At 39.8% G+C, this 19033-nt stretch overlaps 1 protein-coding gene across 4 annotated transcripts in view; it reads right to left on the bottom strand.

Moving 5' to 3' along the window:
• Window positions 1–19033, bottom strand: part of GPATCH2 (G-patch domain containing 2) — a 256646-nt gene that overhangs the window by 43165 nt on the left and 194448 nt on the right. The window contains exon 10 of one of the 4 annotated variants that reach the window (XM_025202575.1): window positions 13612–13975. The exons of 2 other annotated variants lie outside the window; for them this stretch is intronic. Coding sequence is in view for 1 of the 2 variants with exons in the window: in XM_025202577.1 (XP_025058362.1) it covers window positions 13971–13975 (5 nt within the window). In the remaining variant the exon portion in view is untranslated. Of the gene's footprint in view, window positions 1–13611; window positions 13976–19033 lie in introns of those variants that run through there. One more of the 4 variants, XM_025202577.1, reaches the window with a different exon arrangement.

Raw genomic sequence — 19033 nt, 5'->3', positions numbered from 1 at the left:
TGCGGCGGTGGCCCCCCGAGAAGACAGGGAGTAGTGGCACGGCGAGCCGGGATCAGAGAGGGTACCCGTGCGGTTAGCCTGAAGGACCGGAGACCCGCTAGAGGGTCCCTGAGTGGGACAACACTATCCGAGAGAGCCCAGAGTGGGCTAGAGTACAGAGGTGGCCCGGGAGAATGGGCAAGTTGAGTTGTGACAGAACAACGTCTATCCCATCAGCGAGGCTTGAGGCGTGGTATTAGGGGTGGTAGGAGCCACGCATAGCCCATAAGGCTAGGGTGCCTGAGGAGCACCCACTATACTGGGAGACCCCCAGGGGGTCCAAGAACTGTGGGGACAGAGGTCCCGAGTAGCCGTGCCCAGGGAGTCATAGGCAGCCTCCTAACTATATATGTATATGTATATGTATATGTGTGTATATATATATGTATATATAAAAAAAAATAAATAAACACATACACACACTCCAACAAGACGTGGCGGGCGAGAATTAGAGGGTGCCTTGGGCCGGCCTGACACGAAGCGAGGGACCTTAAGGAGCACACGGCCCTCCGCGAGGACCCTGCCATGACATCATTTATACATTTTCTGTGTGTAGAATCTAATTACTGGGGGGGGTCATCTTACATTCAGGGTCATCTTGTATTTGAGTAGATATGGCATGTGGTCAGAATATTTAAAACCAGTGTTTCCAAAATAAAATAAAAATCTGCTGGTAGATGACTGCTAAAATAACTACAGATCACATTCCAAAGGTTTGATGCTATGAGCAGTACTGCTTGATTAAAAAAGGTTACTATAAATATAAATAGACATTTTCCTGTGAATTTACACATAGGCTAAACTTTACTATCCAAATGAGATTAATCTAGAGAATATCATTAGTGCTACAAATCCAGCGGCTATAGGGAATGTGTTAAAAATTACTCTGGAAGCCCAGCCACTACCATATTTTCCCCCCTCACTTCATTTTGCTAAACCACATTTTACTGAATTCCTATTTGGAGAATTACCTTCCATAGCTTTAGAAAAAGTGCTGAGGCCCTCCTCAAAGGTACGCTTTCATGCAAGTGACATGAAACTGGAATAACCATCAATTTACACACATTATTCTGGCATACTGAATGAAGAAACAGAGGCACAAAAATGGAACCAACTACCTGACTAATTTTATTACAGAAGACCATTACAAAAAAAAAAGAAAAGCAAAAAAAGAAAAGCAAAGCAAATTAGCTATTTTGTTGAGATTCTCCCAGAAAGATGTAGCAACGGCATTCTGTCTATGGGTATGCAGTAGATGCTAGTACTACTTGCATGCCTGTAGTAGATGGATGATACTGATGGCAATCTAACTGGAACATCCTGCCTGAATATGAACAACAGATTTGTCAGTGTGTGACAGGCTGACAGCCCAGCTCCCAGCTGCTTGTCCACTGTTGTTAAATCAGTACCTTGTCTAAGTGTTCAGCAAAGAGGCAATCTGCTTCCTCCATTCGCACAGGCAGGTTGCCAGTTAAAAAACAAGTATTGGCTTTAGGCTGCAGTGCCATAATGCATTGAAAAGATGCAATCTAAACCTTTGTATGCTCCTTAGGCAACAAAGAGGAGGACTTGGAAGTTCAGACTCCAGACTATCTTTTTCAAACAATAAAGATAACTCTAAGTGGGATCAATGAAAGAAGAGCACGGGAATTAAGAGTCAGTGGATGACTTAATAGAGCTCATTTAAGAAAGAAAACATGGGTCATTTTTGTAGCAGGGACACTAGTCTTTGTTACTGGAGTTAAGGTTGTGTCAGCATTTCCATCGTAAAGCCTATTATCAGGGCGTTTATAATTCATTTGTAAGAATTAGCTCTAGCCTGAAATTTGGTATGCAAGGTCCCACCCTATGAGCAATTTAGAAAAAAAATCATAATCTATGCAGTGTCATTAAGTTACAGAACACAAAGGAAACAGCTCACTGATTTCAGATGCTCTTTGTGCTGGTCTAATGCAAAACATGTTCCTGTTTCTTCAATTCTGCAGGTTATTAGTTGGCCCCATGAATTAGCACTTAAAAGATGCAGGTTATGAGGATATTAGCAAGTTAACAATAATATTGCCTAAGCCAATTCAAAATGCATAGAAAAACCATATGTATTTTTAGCACTTGGGTCCAACGTGCATGTGAGGCAGACTTTGACATGATGGTCAATTATCTCAGAACTAAGGAGGATTTACACGATGGATTGTAACATCTCTTTTGGAGCAGTTATGGTCTGTTGAGTCATTAATAAGATATATTTAAGAGCCCCTAAGTACACATTTATACAATAGACCCCTAAGGGCTCAGAAAGAGTCATTATAGTCTATTGAATCAATAATCATCATAGGCTCATTCAAGTCCCCTGCAGAACTCAGGCTTCAGTATGGTGTCACCAAGTATTCTTGTCCTGGATCGACATGCAGTCAAGTAGATCTGACAAATTTTAACTTTGTTGACATTACAGGCTAATTTTGCCACCCATTAGTTCTCACTTTGGTATAAATCTAACTCAAGCTTAATCTCCTGAAATGCAGTTAGCCCATTTCACACAACCTTCCGCTCTATTCTTAAGATGTTTTTCACCTTGATTTGATCAATCATATTCAATAACCAATGCAAAAACACTAAGTATCTATGTGCATGCACTGCACAAAGCACCCTAAACAGCTAGAGAACATTTTGTTTGAAGATGTTCTGACCTACCTGTACAACCTGTTTCTGGTTCAAGAAAACATTCCTACTCAAGGCATCACTTAAGCATGTATTTAATTTGAAATTTGTGGTATGGAAACATGTGTTCTTCAGTGTTTTCCTACATCAGATCCTTCATCTATTTAAAAAATCTACGTGAAGAGAAATCATTTTAAAATTAAGGATTTAAGGTTGCCTGCTCAGGAGTATTTAATATCTGCTTAAGAATTAGGTGTTTTAAGTAACAGTATAGATTCAAAACCATCAACTATCACCCTTCTCTCTCCTAAAAACCCCAGAGTTGGATTCATAGATATTAAGGCAAACTGGAAAGTGGAGGGGTCCCCCCATTGTCCCCATGTCATGCATATGACATTTTTGAAAAAATAAAATATGTGGCATGTGCCAAATGCATTATGGTACTAAAAGAAAGGTTTTAAGGTTTTTCTGCATTGCTTCTATTCTGACTTCTCCAGTCCTGGGTACCATGGCCATCACAAATTCACTGTGAAGAAGCCTTTAAGTTACATTGTGTCCTTATGCATCCTGAGAGCTAGCAAGACCTTTACATTTTGCCAGTAAAAGAAAATAATTGAACCAAATGCTGTTACTTTGGCATTACCTATTTCCACTGTCATTAGACATTATACAGGTTTCTAATCAGTTCATATCCTCATGTTTCCCCCATACCTGATGTAACCTGTAATTATAGAAGAAAAAACAAAACCTCAGCTACAGCTTCTGGTAAAGATGCTAAATTGCTGGGCCCGCTCCTTTTCCAAGTGGGTTCAGTGGGAGTAGAACCTCACCAATGATTTCCAGAGTACTTGTTGTTGACTGTAATACCTGAATAGGGCAAATGGGACAAAGTGCAACTGGGAGGAATGTTTGTCACTGCTGTCTACATCACTCTTATGTGTTTAAAATGTTAAAAAGGGCCCTCCTATTTTAACTCATGCTTTACAAAGAAGTGGGCAATTAAAATTCCCTAATGCTTTTCCTTTATGCCATACACAGTTGTGGAAGTGAATCCATACAATCAATCAAAACACTAGTTTAAGAAAAGAAAAGATCATTATCTTTTTGTTATCTAGACTCTTTAGTCACTTTCTGGGGGAAAAAAATCATAAAACAGAAGATATCAGTACTTGTTTTACTAACAATCATAAATTATGAAAATATATTTATTACTATTTATCCTGCTTGCTCACTTTTCATTTAATAAATTAAGGTTAAATACATTGGTTAATGGCAAAAGGCTTGCAAATTGCACTTTCATTTGTAGCCAGTTTCACTTCTGATTCCCTTGGATGATAAGGAATGGTGCAACCTTTGTTGATCTGGCTGCATAGGAATTTTTAAAGCAGCCATGTCAAGCTGGTCATTAATATGCAGGTCAACCTGTCCCTGTTATTTTGAGGTTACAGATAATAAAAGTGTTACTGATATTTTACACAGCAAAAACAAACAACAAACCAACAAGCAAGCAAGCAGATAACCCCACCTGCAAAACAAGAACAAAAAAGCCAGGTCAGCACCTCATCTGCAGCCTATGGGACTTGATGGAACGATTCAGTGGGCTTTGGGTCAGACAGAATTTTGATGTGAAACTACTTTCTTGATGTTAATCAATCACTTACAAAAGTGACCATTTTAGACAAAAATGTGTGGATTAAGGAATGATGCGTGGGAAAGCAGGACACAAGCCCTAGGTGCTGCCTAAGGGGAAGAGGGGTGCTGGAATGGGGCTAAGGAGGGTGCCTCCCTCTTCCTCCCCTTTCCCCCACCCAATATCTTCTGTGTTCTGGCTCCAGCTCTGGTAGTGAGGAGGGCAAAGAAGTGGTAGTGGCTGATGGTGTGTTGCTGCTGGAGCTGTCCTCCCTTTTTTTGCTTCTGAAAACTAGTGTTTTTTTGACCACTCACCATGTATGGCAGAACATGTGAGCAAGGAGAATGCAGCATGGTGGGGGTGAGGGTGGGGGGAGGAGAGAAAGGAAGGGAGGGTAAGGTATGCCTCCAGAATTGTGTGTATTCTTTTAAACACTAATGAGAAAAGTGTATGGGCCAGATTCCTAGCTGTTGTGAAACAGCATAGCTCCAAAGAAGGATCTGTATCTTTGTTTCCATTCCCAGATTATATCACCCCACCACTAATGTACACAGGCACATAATTTTCTTCTTTTCTCAATTTATTCAGAGAGGTTTATAACCAATAACTCTACTAATTTTTGTTTTAATACCTTAAATTTTAAGATGAGTTTCTGCAAGTATGATATTATGAATCCTATTTAACTATGCTTAAGATCTCTTGTTTAGAGTTAAGTGGTAGAAGAAAAGGCAAAATTGTCTTTGCAGATGTTGAGAAGAAATTCATTGCAGGCAATCATCATTTAATATCCCATGCTGACTTCTTGAACAAGTGCTTTCTCTAAATGATAAATCAAATGAGTTGGCACTAACAATAATATCTTAGAATATGAATGAGAAAGGCAAGAATATTAAAACAATAGAAACATTAACATACACAACTTGGCTGTTAAAAAAAGGGAGCAGCAAAGGACACTGGAGAGCTAGCAGTTTCTCGGTTTTGTTGTGAACACTGCCTCAAGCCGATGACTGTTACGTTATAAAGACAGGGCTAGCTCCCTCAAAAACCTACTCAGGTGGATGGTTCCCTTAACCACTCACCTGAGTTTGCAAAATTGGCCCTTTGAGTAGGAAATCATACTGTCCATCAGTGTGGGAGGCTAGTTTGCATACCACATCTTCATACTCCTGAGTGCTTACTCACAGGAATTCAATGTTAGCACTACAGATGAAAGGGACTTGGGGGTCATGATTGACTACAAGATAAACATGAGCCTTCAGTGTGATGATGCAGCTAGTAAAGAGAGCAAAACGCTGGCTTGCATCCATAGATACTTCTCAAGCAAATCCTGGGACGTTATTCTCCCATTGTACTCGACCTTGGTGAGACCACAGCTGGAGTACTGCATCCAGTTTTGGGCTCCATAATTCAAAAAGGATGTGGAGAAGCTTGAGAGAGTCCAGAGGAGAGCCACACGCATGATCAGAGGTCAGGAAAACAGACCTTATGACAACAGGCTAAGAGCCATGGGACTCTTCAGCCTGGAAAAGCGCAGGCTCAGGGGCGATCTGGTGGCCACCTATAAGTTTATCAGGGGTGCTCATCAGGATCTGGGGGAACGTCTGTTCACAGAGTGCCCCAAGGGATGACAAGATCAAATGGTAACAAACTCCGCTGTGACCAATTCAGGCTGGACACAAGGAAGAACTTCTTTACTGTCCGAGCCCCCAAGGTCTGGAATAGACTGCCAGTGGAGGCAGTTCAAGCACCCACTTTGAACGCCTTCAAGACACATTTGGATGCTTATCTTGTTGGGATCCTATGATCCCTGCTGACTTCCTGACCCTGGGGCCGGGGGCTGGACTTGATGATCCTCCAGGGTCCCTTCCAGCCTGAATGTCTATGAAATCTATGAAAATGTGTTGAGGAACTTCCATAAAAAAATACCCAGCCTCTGCCATCCCAAGAGTTTGCCCCTGGGCTCGCCTTGTAAATTGAACTAGTGCGTGTGTGTGCGTGTGTGTGTGTGTATGGTTTTGAAGCAGACCAGGACCAAACGGTACATTCAGGATTGACTATGGAGCCAATTCAGAGCATAAGGCATTTCTGTGTTGTTCTGTCACTGATCTGCCCTGAGCAGATGAGCTTCTTCAAGGACTCAAGTGATCTTCTGTTGGGCTTACAATCAGTCCTAGGCCATTGTTATTCTATTAGAGGGACTCTTTGGGCATTAATACATGTGCTCTGGGAGGGGTGGGGGAAGGGGGTACTTTAATTAAAGCGTCTCTGAGAGCCACTCTAATTAAAGCACCCGGACCATCATATGTATCAGATTCCCTGCGCTGAAAAATGGCAGCAGGGGTGCTTTAACTAGAGCTCATCAAACGAGCTTTAGAGTGCCCCTGCTGCCGTTTTTCAGTGTGGGGACACTGATACACATGATGCTGGAGTCTGCTGAAGCACAGTAATTACCATGCTCCAGCAGACTCGATTAAACTCAGAGCATAAGGCATTTCTGTGTTGTTCTGTCACTGATCTGCCCTGAGCAGATGAGCTTCTTCAAGGACTCAAGTGATCTTCTGTTGGGCTTACAATCAGTCCTAGGCCATTGTTATTCTATTAGAGGGACTCTTTGGGCATTAATACATGTGCTCTGGGAGGGGTGGGGGAAGGGGGTACTTTAATTAAAGCGTCTCTGAGAGCCACTCTAATTAAAGCACCCGGACCATCATATGTATCAGATTCCCTGCGCTGAAAAATGGCAGCAGGGGTGCTTTAACTAGAGCTCATCAAACGAGCTTTAGAGTGCCCCTGCTGCCGTTTTTCAGTGTGGGGACACTGATACACATGATGCTGGAGTCTGCTGAAGCACAGTAATTACCATGCTCCAGCAGACTCGATTAAACGTGCTGTAATTACAGTGCATCACAGCAGTCTCATTGCACATGTATAGGTGACCTTTGATTTCACCTTTCCAATGGGCAATATGCAAGAACAACACTAGCCAAAGCAACAAAAAAGAAAGGAAAAAAAAAAAGGTAGGCCATTGTGGATTAGGGATAATAGGTAGGACAGTTGTCTCTCCACTTTTCAAAGCTGTAAATAGCATTTTGATCATATCTGATGTTTGGGTTCCTGGTTGTTGAAATAAACCAAGTTTTGTTTGGCATCCAGACACAACTTTGATCCATGCATCTTTATAAGTATCTTATTTTCTTTGCTGTTAGACATACTAAGGAAAGTAGAGTAGAAATACCTTAATACAATTGTATAAGATAATAATATCTATTTTTTGTCTTATATGATTTGCTTTATATGAGTTGAATGGATTTAAGTGAAGGAGAACAGGTATGGTGGCTTGTAGTCTTACTATCATATGCCTGGATTCAGATGTTACTTCTGAAAGTGATTCATTCATATCACTCAAAGAGCTTTGATTTTTTTCTACCAAGTGTAGTCAAAAATCTTCATGGTAACTCTTTGGCCCTAGACTACTGAGCTTTTTAACTGCTGTTTTCCTTTGTACCTGTTTAAAAATATCTCAGCAGTTCACTAGCTCACCTGCTGTACTCAAAGGATCTTCTCTTCTAGGGGTTCCTCTGACACACATTCTGCCTAATCCACTCAAGGTCTCTTGGCCTGGTTAAAGAGGCATACTCACCCTCAGACAATATGATCCAAGATTTACACAATTCCCTGTTAGAACAATTTTTTAATTATCATTTCATTAACTGGACTCCCAGGGTTCTTTAGCCCTTTCAAGTTATATGTAACTCTTATACTTCTCAAAAACCATACCCAAAGTATGATATGTTCTGAAAAATGTTGGTCATCATTTCTCCATTTTAAATGGCTATTTTTTAAGTTGGCCAACGTACCTAGGAGACTCTGCAACTTGTTAGTCCACTGTTGGGTACTGTGACAGCTTCTTTCCTCCTCAGGAGCTTCAGAGCCCAGTAATTATATTGACATAAATAATAATCAGGTCCTGGTGAAGCCTGCTTTATGTCTTTATATTTACAAACTTATATGCACCCTCTCAGCATCAGCAAGAAACAAAAAGAATCAACCTTTTTCTTTTTGAAATTCTGTATGTAACACAAGAAGCCCTGGATATGTGTGGTTTCTTTATGGAGAATTTCTGACTTATCACAAGTATAGTCTGTGCCAATGGGCAGCCTTTCATTAACATAGATAAGCCACGTGGGGCTTTATTGTCCTGAATTATAGACCCATTTCTAACGCATGGAAATAGCATCAACTTATTCATTCTCACATGTTTTCTGCCCATTTAAATGAATGGACAAGACATATGACAAATGTATTATCAGAGTTACTATAGGATATTTTACATGTCACTTTCTTTGCTTGGAAGTTGTAATGACCATTCTCATTTAATCACAGCCCCTTTATAACACAAACCAGAAGGGAGAGAAATGTTGTTTGAAGGTATGAATTCTCAACCAAGATACAGAGCAAATGCTGGATGAGTCAGTTTATGTTTAGCAAACCTAGCTGAAGGTTTAGAAAACCTGGCTGGCCACCCTTGTTATGTTTAGCAAACCTGGCAAACCACCCCTGCCACCTACTCTACAAAATTTCTGTTTAGCATTTAGCTTGTTTTTTGGAGGAGGGAGGGTGGAAAGAGGATTAATCAGGAGGAGAAGGAGCACAGTGGAACTGAGATATGCCACTTTGGCAGGCACAGGTTAAAGAAGCCAGTTGCCTAAGGTTGAAAAAGTCAGTTGCCTACTCCAGTTAATGCTGTGCCTAGGATGATGCTGAATCAAGGAACAAAGCAAGGGCAGAGAAAGATGCAGGGGAAACTGAGTTATGGTTCCCATGTGGAGAACTAAGTCACAAAGAAGCTAAGTGATTTGCCCAAGGTCACACTCAAATTCTGTGGCACACCTGGGAATATTGAGCAGTTAATCTAATACTTAAACCACAACCCCATTCATCTAAGCCTGGCTAGTGAAGCCACAGCCCTTATATGCTGTTAACTTAACCTGGGGCTATTAAAGACCTGAGACCACAGTCTGTAGTTTTGTGGTATTTGGCTCCTGAGACTAACACAATCCTTCTCTGCTTCACAGAGATGCTGAAAGCCATTGGGGTTGTGGACACTGCTACAATGGCACCAGTGACTTTGGTAAGGCAGTACTACACTACTATGCAGCATGAAGAAATAATGGGGTCAAGTTTTTCCTTGCATTTTCCACAGGACCTCACCTCATACTAAAACCTATTACTCAAGAGAGGCACAGGGTCAGGGATTTGGATATTTGCCAATCTGACACCATATGAAATAGATGCATTCTAATTCCTGTTATTAAATTGTTTCACTGGTGACCTGCTGTTAGTTTCCAGCATTTATGAGGTTTCTTTGGTGGTGAATGGTTTTAAGGACCCCTTGAGAAATCTGCACTTCCAGGTATGAACTCTCTCTACACCTTTGCTATTATTTTATCTTTATCAAATCCTTTGCGACTTCCCTGTTGCCCTCATATGGTTGCACACACAGTACCTCCCAGAGTGGGCATATATAGGAGAAGAAACTAAGGCTTTAGAGTAAATTGCAAAATCCTGTATTTGTACATCAGCAGGCAATAAGCGAGGAAGCTTAAGCATTGCATTCCTACTGTCTGATGTTCCAGACCCTACAATCAAATATGAGGCCATATTCAGAGGCAATTGTACCAGATGACAGCTTATTATGGAAGGCTCAACACTACTCAGAAATTCAGGCCAATAATAATAATAGGGGAAAAAAAAGATTTCTTCATAATTTCTCCCTTGATAAACTGTATTTTTAAAAAGTGATGGCCATATATTATTCCAATTTTAAATGCCACTATAGATGTTTGTTAAAAGTCAGATTATAGCAGCACATGTTACATCTAGGACTCTGCTTGATCTGTGTAAGTCAGCAGGAAATCTTTAAGTAAAGAAAAAAATCAGGCAATACTTCGCCATAGCAGAGAACTACTCTTTCTTATACCCTCTCTTATGCATGCATACAATTGTATGAATAACCTCTGAGGGCTGAATGGGAAATAGCTCTAAATTTCATTAAAGTTTAAAGGATTTTGCTTAACAGCACACAAATGAAATTTTAAAATGCAGTGTGTCTCAATTTTGTAATGCCTCAAGAACCATTTCAGCCTAGCTAGACCTGCAAATTTGATGTTTTAAAAGATTGCTTTGGAAATTAGCACTTTCTCAGGGAATGTCACCTACTAAGGGAGTGGCTAAGCCCCTGGCTGTCTGGATATATCCATGCAGTGTGTGTGTGCACAGTACTTGGGAGAAGGAATAGATATAGCTAACATTTTAGGTTGCAAACAGCTTGCCTCACTCTGGATGGAAATCTAATTTCTCCTTTAGCCTGCGTGCCCACAGGGGATCTCAACTGAACCAGTCAGTGAACTCAGTGAATGGCACTGTCCCCTCCTCCTCATAGAAGGGCTAGAAATTGATAGAGCCACCAGAGGAGTGCCATAAAACACATGCCTTATAATAGTATCTTTGCCTGACTCACTTGTACAACACTAAAACATTCCTGTCGCTCTGTGCTGTTTATGTTCTTTAAATGCTGTAGATGACCATAACCCGCATTAGGTACATGTCAAAACAGTCCATGTATATTTAGTTCTTTTAATGATTTTTTTCTTAATTGGTCCACCTAGCTCCTTAATCTCATTTGTTGCACTCCTTTAAACTTGTATAAAATCTGCCGAGTATTGAGATAGCTAGAACTGTATGCAGCATGCAAAGCTGTAGTGTCAGCTTTTAGAAAGAACAACTGTTTTCTCCTTGTTCAATGGCCCCCAGCATAATCCATGCCATACCACCATTCCAGGAGGAAAGTACGCAGTTGTAGAGGGACTCCTGGGCTCTAAGTTACATTGCTTAGGTTGTACTATGTATTCATTGTCCCATTAGGAAATGACAGTATGTGAAGAAATGTCTTGGTGCCAGGTTAGATACTGATTCGATAGTTGCCAAAGTGGGAGGAGCAAGCATAAATGATTAGAAACGTGGTTGAAGGTAAATGAAAAAAAATGATACCAGTCATTTATAATATTCACCTCTGCAACAACTTCAGGCTTATTATAAACTGTAATCTAACCTGTAATAAGTGACCTAAATCTGTAAATCTTCAGATGGGTACATTGTCAGACAAGTTCAGGCGAGATACCACTTAATCAGTTCAGAGCAGATTTAGCTAAAGGTTAGTTGCTCAGATTGCTGGCACCTAGTCATGTTTATGACACACACATATAAACATTGACTTTTACACAGGTAAGCAACTGCCTTGACTTTTAAGCAGTTAACAACTGCCAAATGTTATTCCTTTGTGACAGGAACACAAACATCTTCGTGAACTTTCAATTCTGGAACTTAATGCATCTTTGAGTCTTAAAACACTACACTAAACAGGCCTAGCATGATGTGGCACTACAGATACTTTGACCATGTAGTTGCCACTAGAGCATTGAAATCTCTACTTCCTTGGAAAGATTTTACATTTAGGTAAGAATTTCTGTACAAGATTGTTCAACTCTTTCAAAGTTGTCTTTACTAGCCTCACAAAATGACATAAGATTCTGCTTGAGTACAGTGACACCCGCTGGTGAGAGAAGACATGATTACATGAAAGCTACACAGATGCTCACTTTTTCTGGTCCTACCATGAACCAATAGTAAACTCCATTAAACGCCATCTGATTCAAGAGGTGGGCATGGGTAAGGATACTTTAGTCATCAGTCCTGGAGCATAAGACTTAGGAAGCAGAGAATCTTACTGTCTTTTTTTTCTATGTATGTAAGAAGATTTAATTGCATAACTTCAGTGGAAATTACATGCATAAGTCTGCCCCCCCATAGAAGAATAGACACCTAATTAATGATTTAATGATCTATAATTTCTAGCATGACAGCTATGCTTAGAAATGATTAATGTTTTCTTAATACTGTCAGAAATTCTTTCTAAATCAGTGGGTTTCAACCAGTTTAGACTCAAAGCAGCCCTCATTTGACTAGAGGACCCCTTGGAAAATGCCAGCTCTTAATTTTCACTTTTTTTTGAGCACAGAAAAGCAGTGCAATTCTTCTGTTGCAAAGAACTCAGAAAGACCACAGCAGGTCAGAATGCTATTAACACTATGGATTTTAACACTATGCTTTGGCACCCTGATTGAGAATCGCTGGTCTAAATTGATCACATGGACTTAAGCTTTTTTAAAATGTTGGTAGAGATGCTATAAAACGTAGATGGTTATAGAATGTGAAGGATAAGTTATCCTGTGCTCATTACTTTATTACTGGATATCTGATGAGCGAAGCTACTTCTGCTTTCTTCAAGCTTCTGCAATGTGTAAGGGACATGTGTGAGACCATTTCAAGCGTTGAGGTCTTTCTATAAGCACTCTCGGCAAGACTGAGCTGAGTAGTCTTAAGTGGTGTTATATTTAAAAAAAATATTGGTCTATATTTATTTCATATATTTTCTGAAAAACCTACTTATTTCAATACCTTGCACACACTGAATCTGTTTGTTATGAAAAAGTGAAGAAAAATACTATTTGCTCTTAGGTAATCGGATTCTGTGGGATCTAATCCTATATCCTATTTATGGCTGTGCTAGCTATTCAAAATTAAAATGAACCTTTCATCCGTGTGTATCATAAATGGGCATTTATCAGGATTATATGATTTTGCAATCCATCTGAATATGTAACCAGAATTTGTTTTCTTTCCGTTTCACTATGTAATTACCATGCAACAATAACAAAAGTGACATGTTTGAAGAACAGATAAAATGCTGTAAATTGGCCAGTAATGGTGATATTTCCTCATCTTCTGAAAAACCCATTTATTCTCTCTCTCAACAAATCAAGGCATTGTCAGCCCATACTCATCTTGTGGCCAGAGGGGCCCTACCAATTTCTAGATGTAAGTGAATACTGGAATGCAGATGAGGCCTACTAACTAAGGCTTTCAACTCAGGCAGCTGGTCTTAGCTTGCCTCAATTTCTAAATCATCCATAATGGGGCCAAGACCTCCGAAGCACTAAAAAGAGCGAGCTGACATGCTGGACAAACTGTTAATTTTTTCCTGAAGAAGCTGCTATATTGCACATCTGTCACTGCTGTGCAGACAATTACTCACAGACTGGAAAAAATCTGCTGCTTGTTTCTAGTATAGTTGTTAACAGACGTAATGGAGAAATACAGTAGCATGAGTCTCAAAACAGGAAGGTTTCTTAGCATTTTTGCCAACTGTTTCCTCATTTTATAGGTTGCATTTAGAAATGTAAATGTCCAAAACAATTTTATATTACATACATGCGAAAATCAGATCTATTTTGATTATTTTGATTAAAGTATGTATATTTATATTATATGGCTATATTTTTGGTATCAGATGCAAATACTGCTACCCCTCCTTTAAAATCTGTTTTATAGGTATTATAGTAGTTTAAAAGACAGCAAAGACCTTCAATCAATATTTTTTTAAAAGGTTTACAATGCAAATTTTTCAGAATATTCACATTAAATGTTTATTATAATTGCTCATATTTTTTATTTAAAAATGTCTTAATTGTATGGTATCTAATAATTTTAGCATGATAAAGATTGCAGGCTGTCTTCAGTGATCATGTCAATCTGAAAGAGAAAAATATTAATACTTAGATGCACTGCAAGTAAGAACAATCTACAGCTCTGGCTGAACTTAGGGAGCAAGGGAAGAAAGTAGCCAATTAGCAGAGTATCCAAAAGGTTTTTAACAATATCTTCTATAGATGGTAGAGCCAGTGTGAAAAGAGATAACAATTAGACTCTTCATAACCACCAGTTTATTATCATTAATTTAAACAAGATATCTGCTAAAGGCAAACTAATCTAGCAACTGTGAAAAGGGGAAAAAACTTCACTACCCCTAACCTCTCCCTGACCTACACTCTTTTCCATGATCAAAACTTAAGTATCATAATTTTCCTTGTGTCCCTAATTCCACATTAATTCTAGGTGCATCTATTTCAATGCCTGATTAATGCTCATCTACATGTTCATTAATGTGCCGTAGTTACTGTGCATTAAGTTTAGTACCTGTTAGTACAGGTACTAACTGAATGTGCATTAACTGGCACTGCTGCACAGCGGTGCACACCTTTTTAGTGATGCTAATGTGCAGTAGACTAATTCTACTTTGCATTAGAGCTATAGCATGGCTTTTGCCATGAGCGCTAATGTTTAGTAGAATTAGTCTACTGTACATTTAGCATCTTGTGTAGACTTGCCCAGTAACAGCAACTCAATTGTTCAAAAATCATGACTTAAGCACCTTCCCCCAGATCATTAGGTTGTCTAAAAAAGTCATTAAAAATTACTGGTTTTAGCACTTTTAGGATTTTACTAAGGTCACAACTGCAAGCTTTTCTCTTCAACCAGGAGGGCTAGAAACTTTTTTTTTTTTTTTTTTTAATGAAAATTAGGATTTTCACAAAATACCATGACTCCAGGGCCTCACACTTCAAGCAAGACACAACATGTCATTGGAGTTAGTGCTGTGGTCCCTTAGGGATGACTGTGTGATATTACCATTAGAATGTATATCAGGCCTCTGAGAAAATCCTGTTTTCTTCAGAGACAGGCTGATACCCACTTTGCAGGAATGAGACATTACTTCAGCTGAGAGGAAGGGAAAGTATCTATTTCTCACTGTTTGATGATCGTAAAGGAAAGTGATGATTAAAAAGGAAAAAAAAAAAAGATCAGACCATGTGGATAAAAATGTGACTACAAAAAATATCTAACAATCTACTGAAAAAAAATAGAGAGTCATCAAGGAACACTTTCCTTCTGCAAAGCTAGTGGTGCCTGTGAATCGGAGGATGATTTATGCTGTCTGACAATTCAAAGACAGAAGACAACTCTAACGTAGAGATAAAACCAAAAGTGGCAATAGTAGATCATACCACTGGCAGTTAATGGCATTGAATCGCTGGAGAGAAATCTGGATCTACTTAAAATGTCAGGTGTATAAAGTAATGAGTCTGTGCTTAGTAGGAGACCAGCATAAGGAGCCTTCATGGTCCGCTTGTCAGTTGAGTATATATTACTACAAAGCTGTTAAATAAATGAGTATTTAATACCTACTGATGCAACCAAAAATATTAAACTTCACATTTTTAGGAAAACTTTGATGAAAATAAAACTACTCTGTCATTAAAAGCATCTCCTCAAATAAAACAAAAAATATACAGAAGATTTAAAGATCGAAGCAAGCTAACATGAAATTTCATTTACTAGACCGATGTTAATAGCAAGGGAATGATTGATCTTACAATTTATATCAGGTAAGAATAGCTTTTTAATATTTACAGGGAAGGGCTGTAGTTTAGTGATTAGCACTAAAGACTGGGAATCAGAATTCAGTGTTGAAAATCCCAACTGTGCCTTTGATAATTTGTACTAGCCCAACATTTTAGACTCCTGCGACCTTGGGCAAACAACCTAAAGGGACACCATAAATTCAGCTCTTCTATTTTCACACATGAAAACTACAATTACAAATTAACACTTAAGATGATTATAACTGTAAGACATTAGAGAAAATTATTTTCTCTGTATTTCCCAACTTGTTATTTTTTTTACAAGTACAGCTGTACTGAGTGAGTTTGTAGGTTGGCTTATGTCAGCTTTTCACCTAGCAACAAGGGAGAAAAAAATATTTTAAAATAGGAAAATGCAGGGTTTATACCACATAAAATAGCCAGGGGACTCTGGAGCCAGTGTACTAACATCAAGTAGTTTTTGCTCCTTTCTTTTAAAAAAAACCAAACCCAACAAACCCCACCAAAAAACCAAACACACCCAAATGAGGTTTCGATTTGAAAGTCTCCCTTTAGATAGTTTCAATATAAGCTACTGTTCAATGAACACAATCTTATTTCCCTACCCTACACAATGGGGAGGGGGGCAACCTGTTTGCTACGGGTGCCACAAATGAGCCCTGCCCCCCCACAAGTGTCACTCCGATCTCCTTCACCTGCCTGATCTGCTGCTCTTTCTGCTCTCTAACGTGTGTTTCTAGCCCAATCTCCTGCTCTACTTTCTGCTTCTTGCCCTGCGCGCTGGTGTTCGCCCTGTCCCCTCCCTGATCTGCCACGTGCCACAAACACAGGCTGCCTATGCTATTTGTGACACTCGAGCCACAGATTGTCAATTCCTGCCCTACACAGTTTTCATAGGACTGGTTTATAATGGTCCCTGTGACCTCTGAGATGAGAGGGGCTTTATACTGATAAAATAATACAGATACCTAAGTTATCCCTTTCTTTCACAGTTTGTCATCTTAAAAATCAGATCAGGCTTCAGTAGGTGTATAATAGAGATATTGTCTATTTAATTAGAAGCATTCATCCTGAAGGATCCAAACTGGCTAATGAGCACTGCACACTGGGCCCTGGAGATGCAGCAATTCCCCTCTATAGTAAAAGGAGACAGGCCAGATGGCAGCCAGGGACTAATATGGAGCTGAGAGGAAATTTTGGCTAAAGAACCCAGGGCAAACCCTTATTTGTACCAAGCAAGAAACCACTTTGCTGTCTAAATGAAGCAGAATGTTTTCAAAGTTTTGTCCAAATAACGGTGTAGCATGCATGTTATCTTTCTAGGCTGATGAAGGGGTGAATTGATCCCGTCTATATTTAAATATGAGGGTTTCCCCTCCCATTAACTTTTGTAATGTCCTGTAAGATTGGGGACACCCTCCTCAGTGAACTGTGTGTGGTATGATCTCTCTCAACTCTTTCCTTTCCTCTCTCCATTGCTACATTTTATGGAGGTTTCTTCTCTTCAACATCCCTGTATTTCAGTTCTTCACTGAATGGTGTGTCTTCTCAACTGATTCCCTGCCTTATCATCTCCTTCCTTGAATCCTTGCTCCTTTCAGTTTGTCCTAAGTAGTCCTCTACGCTACAATTTGCCTACAAAGTCACACATAATTCTGTCGCTGCTTCGCTCCTTGACCCCCTATTTCCTTCTCCTGTCTCCTTTACCTGTCTGCTGTAGGCATGGTGGAACCTGGCCCCGCTGGAGCAAGGAGAGCTGGACCACCCTACATTGTACCTTAAAACTGTATGAAGTGAGATTTCTTCATCCTGCTTTACTCCAAGATACTTTCAGAAACAATTAAGACCAGAAAGGTAGTATATAAAGTGTCACAGAATTTTTCTATGGCTTGAAAAACAATTATCAGCTTATTCGCATTGTTAAACGTTAATTAGGTATGAATGGTAATTTTTTTTTAAACACTGCAATACTTCAATTTCTCATTACAAAATAATCTCAGCTCTATTAATTAGGTCTAACGGTAACTCATAGTAATGGATGACACCTTAAGTGAGCTATTAAATGCACTTTACTCCCGATTAGGAGGAAGACAACTAAAAAAATCAAGTAGGTTTACATAAAGACAGAATATGAAACAATACATTAACAGATGTATTGACTTTCATGTAAGCAACTCGTCTCCTTTAAATAGTAAGTAATGTGAATTAGCAGAGCATATGCTTTGTCACAGCTGTGTAAAGCTGGACATGAAGACTTCACGGATGGTTTCTCAGTTTAACAAACAGCCAGACTTTTCACTGACTTATTCCTTACGTGTGTAATATTATATGTAGAACCAAATCTCTCCTTGTCACGTACGGTGCGATTCTTTCTTTCTGTCTTTGTCTTTCTTTCTTTCTTTCTTAAAACTTTACTCTTCACTCTCAACAGGCCCAGACACAAACATGACTCAAAACTGGCTTTTGGTTTGGATGAAACTTCTCCAACCAGCTATCATGTACAAAGAATTGGATCTCAATAAGCGATGGCCGTGACAATGTGCTCTTACTGCAATGAACGCCAGCCCACCTGCTTTACAATTATTAGTTTAGACATGCCCACTCCTCCAGACCAAACCACCTGCTGGGTAACTCTGAATATCTCCATCTGCATACAGCCCCTTTGTGCCAGATGTATAGACCACCCACATCCTGGATATATTTTGCTTTCTTTTTATTGGTACTTCTGGCACTCTCCTAGTGCAGTGGTTCTCAAACTTTTTTGTACCTGGACCCATTTGTAAATGTTGATGGCTGATCTAGACCCTGTGCCCCTCACTCCCGACCCACTGCTCCCTACCCCCAGCACCCCAGAATATGGGGCAGGGGGTGCGTGTGTGGGACAGGGGGGAACGTGTGCGGCATGGGGAGCCTCTAGCAGCTCCTTACAGGCTGGAACTCTGACAGCCTGCAAGGGAAAAGCCATAGTTTCCCAAGTTTTTCTTCTTTAAAGGAGAATCCATTTTTAAAGTTGTTGACAGAATCATAGAAAGTTAGGGTTGGAAGGGACCTCAGGAGGCCATCTAATCCAACTCCATGCTCAAAGCAGGACCATCCCCATCTAGATCATCCCAGCCAAAGCTTTGTCTAGCTGGGTTTTGAAAACCTCCAGGGATGGAGCTTCCACCACCTCTCTGGGTAACCTGCTCCAGTGTTTTATAGAGCTGTGCAAAGCTTTGGTAGCTGATCTGATTTGGAGGAGATTCAGCCCGATTCAGGGACCAAATCTCCAAATTCAAATTGAATCGGGAGACCAAGTAAAAGCTCCAAATCCATTTGAAGCATCTGAATCAATTCAGAAAAGCTTTGGCTGATTCAACCATAGACT

This window comes from Alligator sinensis, unplaced genomic scaffold (genome assembly GCF_000455745.1).
Source record: "Alligator sinensis unplaced genomic scaffold, ASM45574v1 scaffold178_1, whole genome shotgun sequence".
NCBI classification, from domain to species: Eukaryota; Metazoa; Chordata; order Crocodylia; family Alligatoridae; genus Alligator; species Alligator sinensis.
Note: the sequence above shows the minus strand (reverse complement) of the source record. Positions and strands in the feature narration are given on the sequence as shown.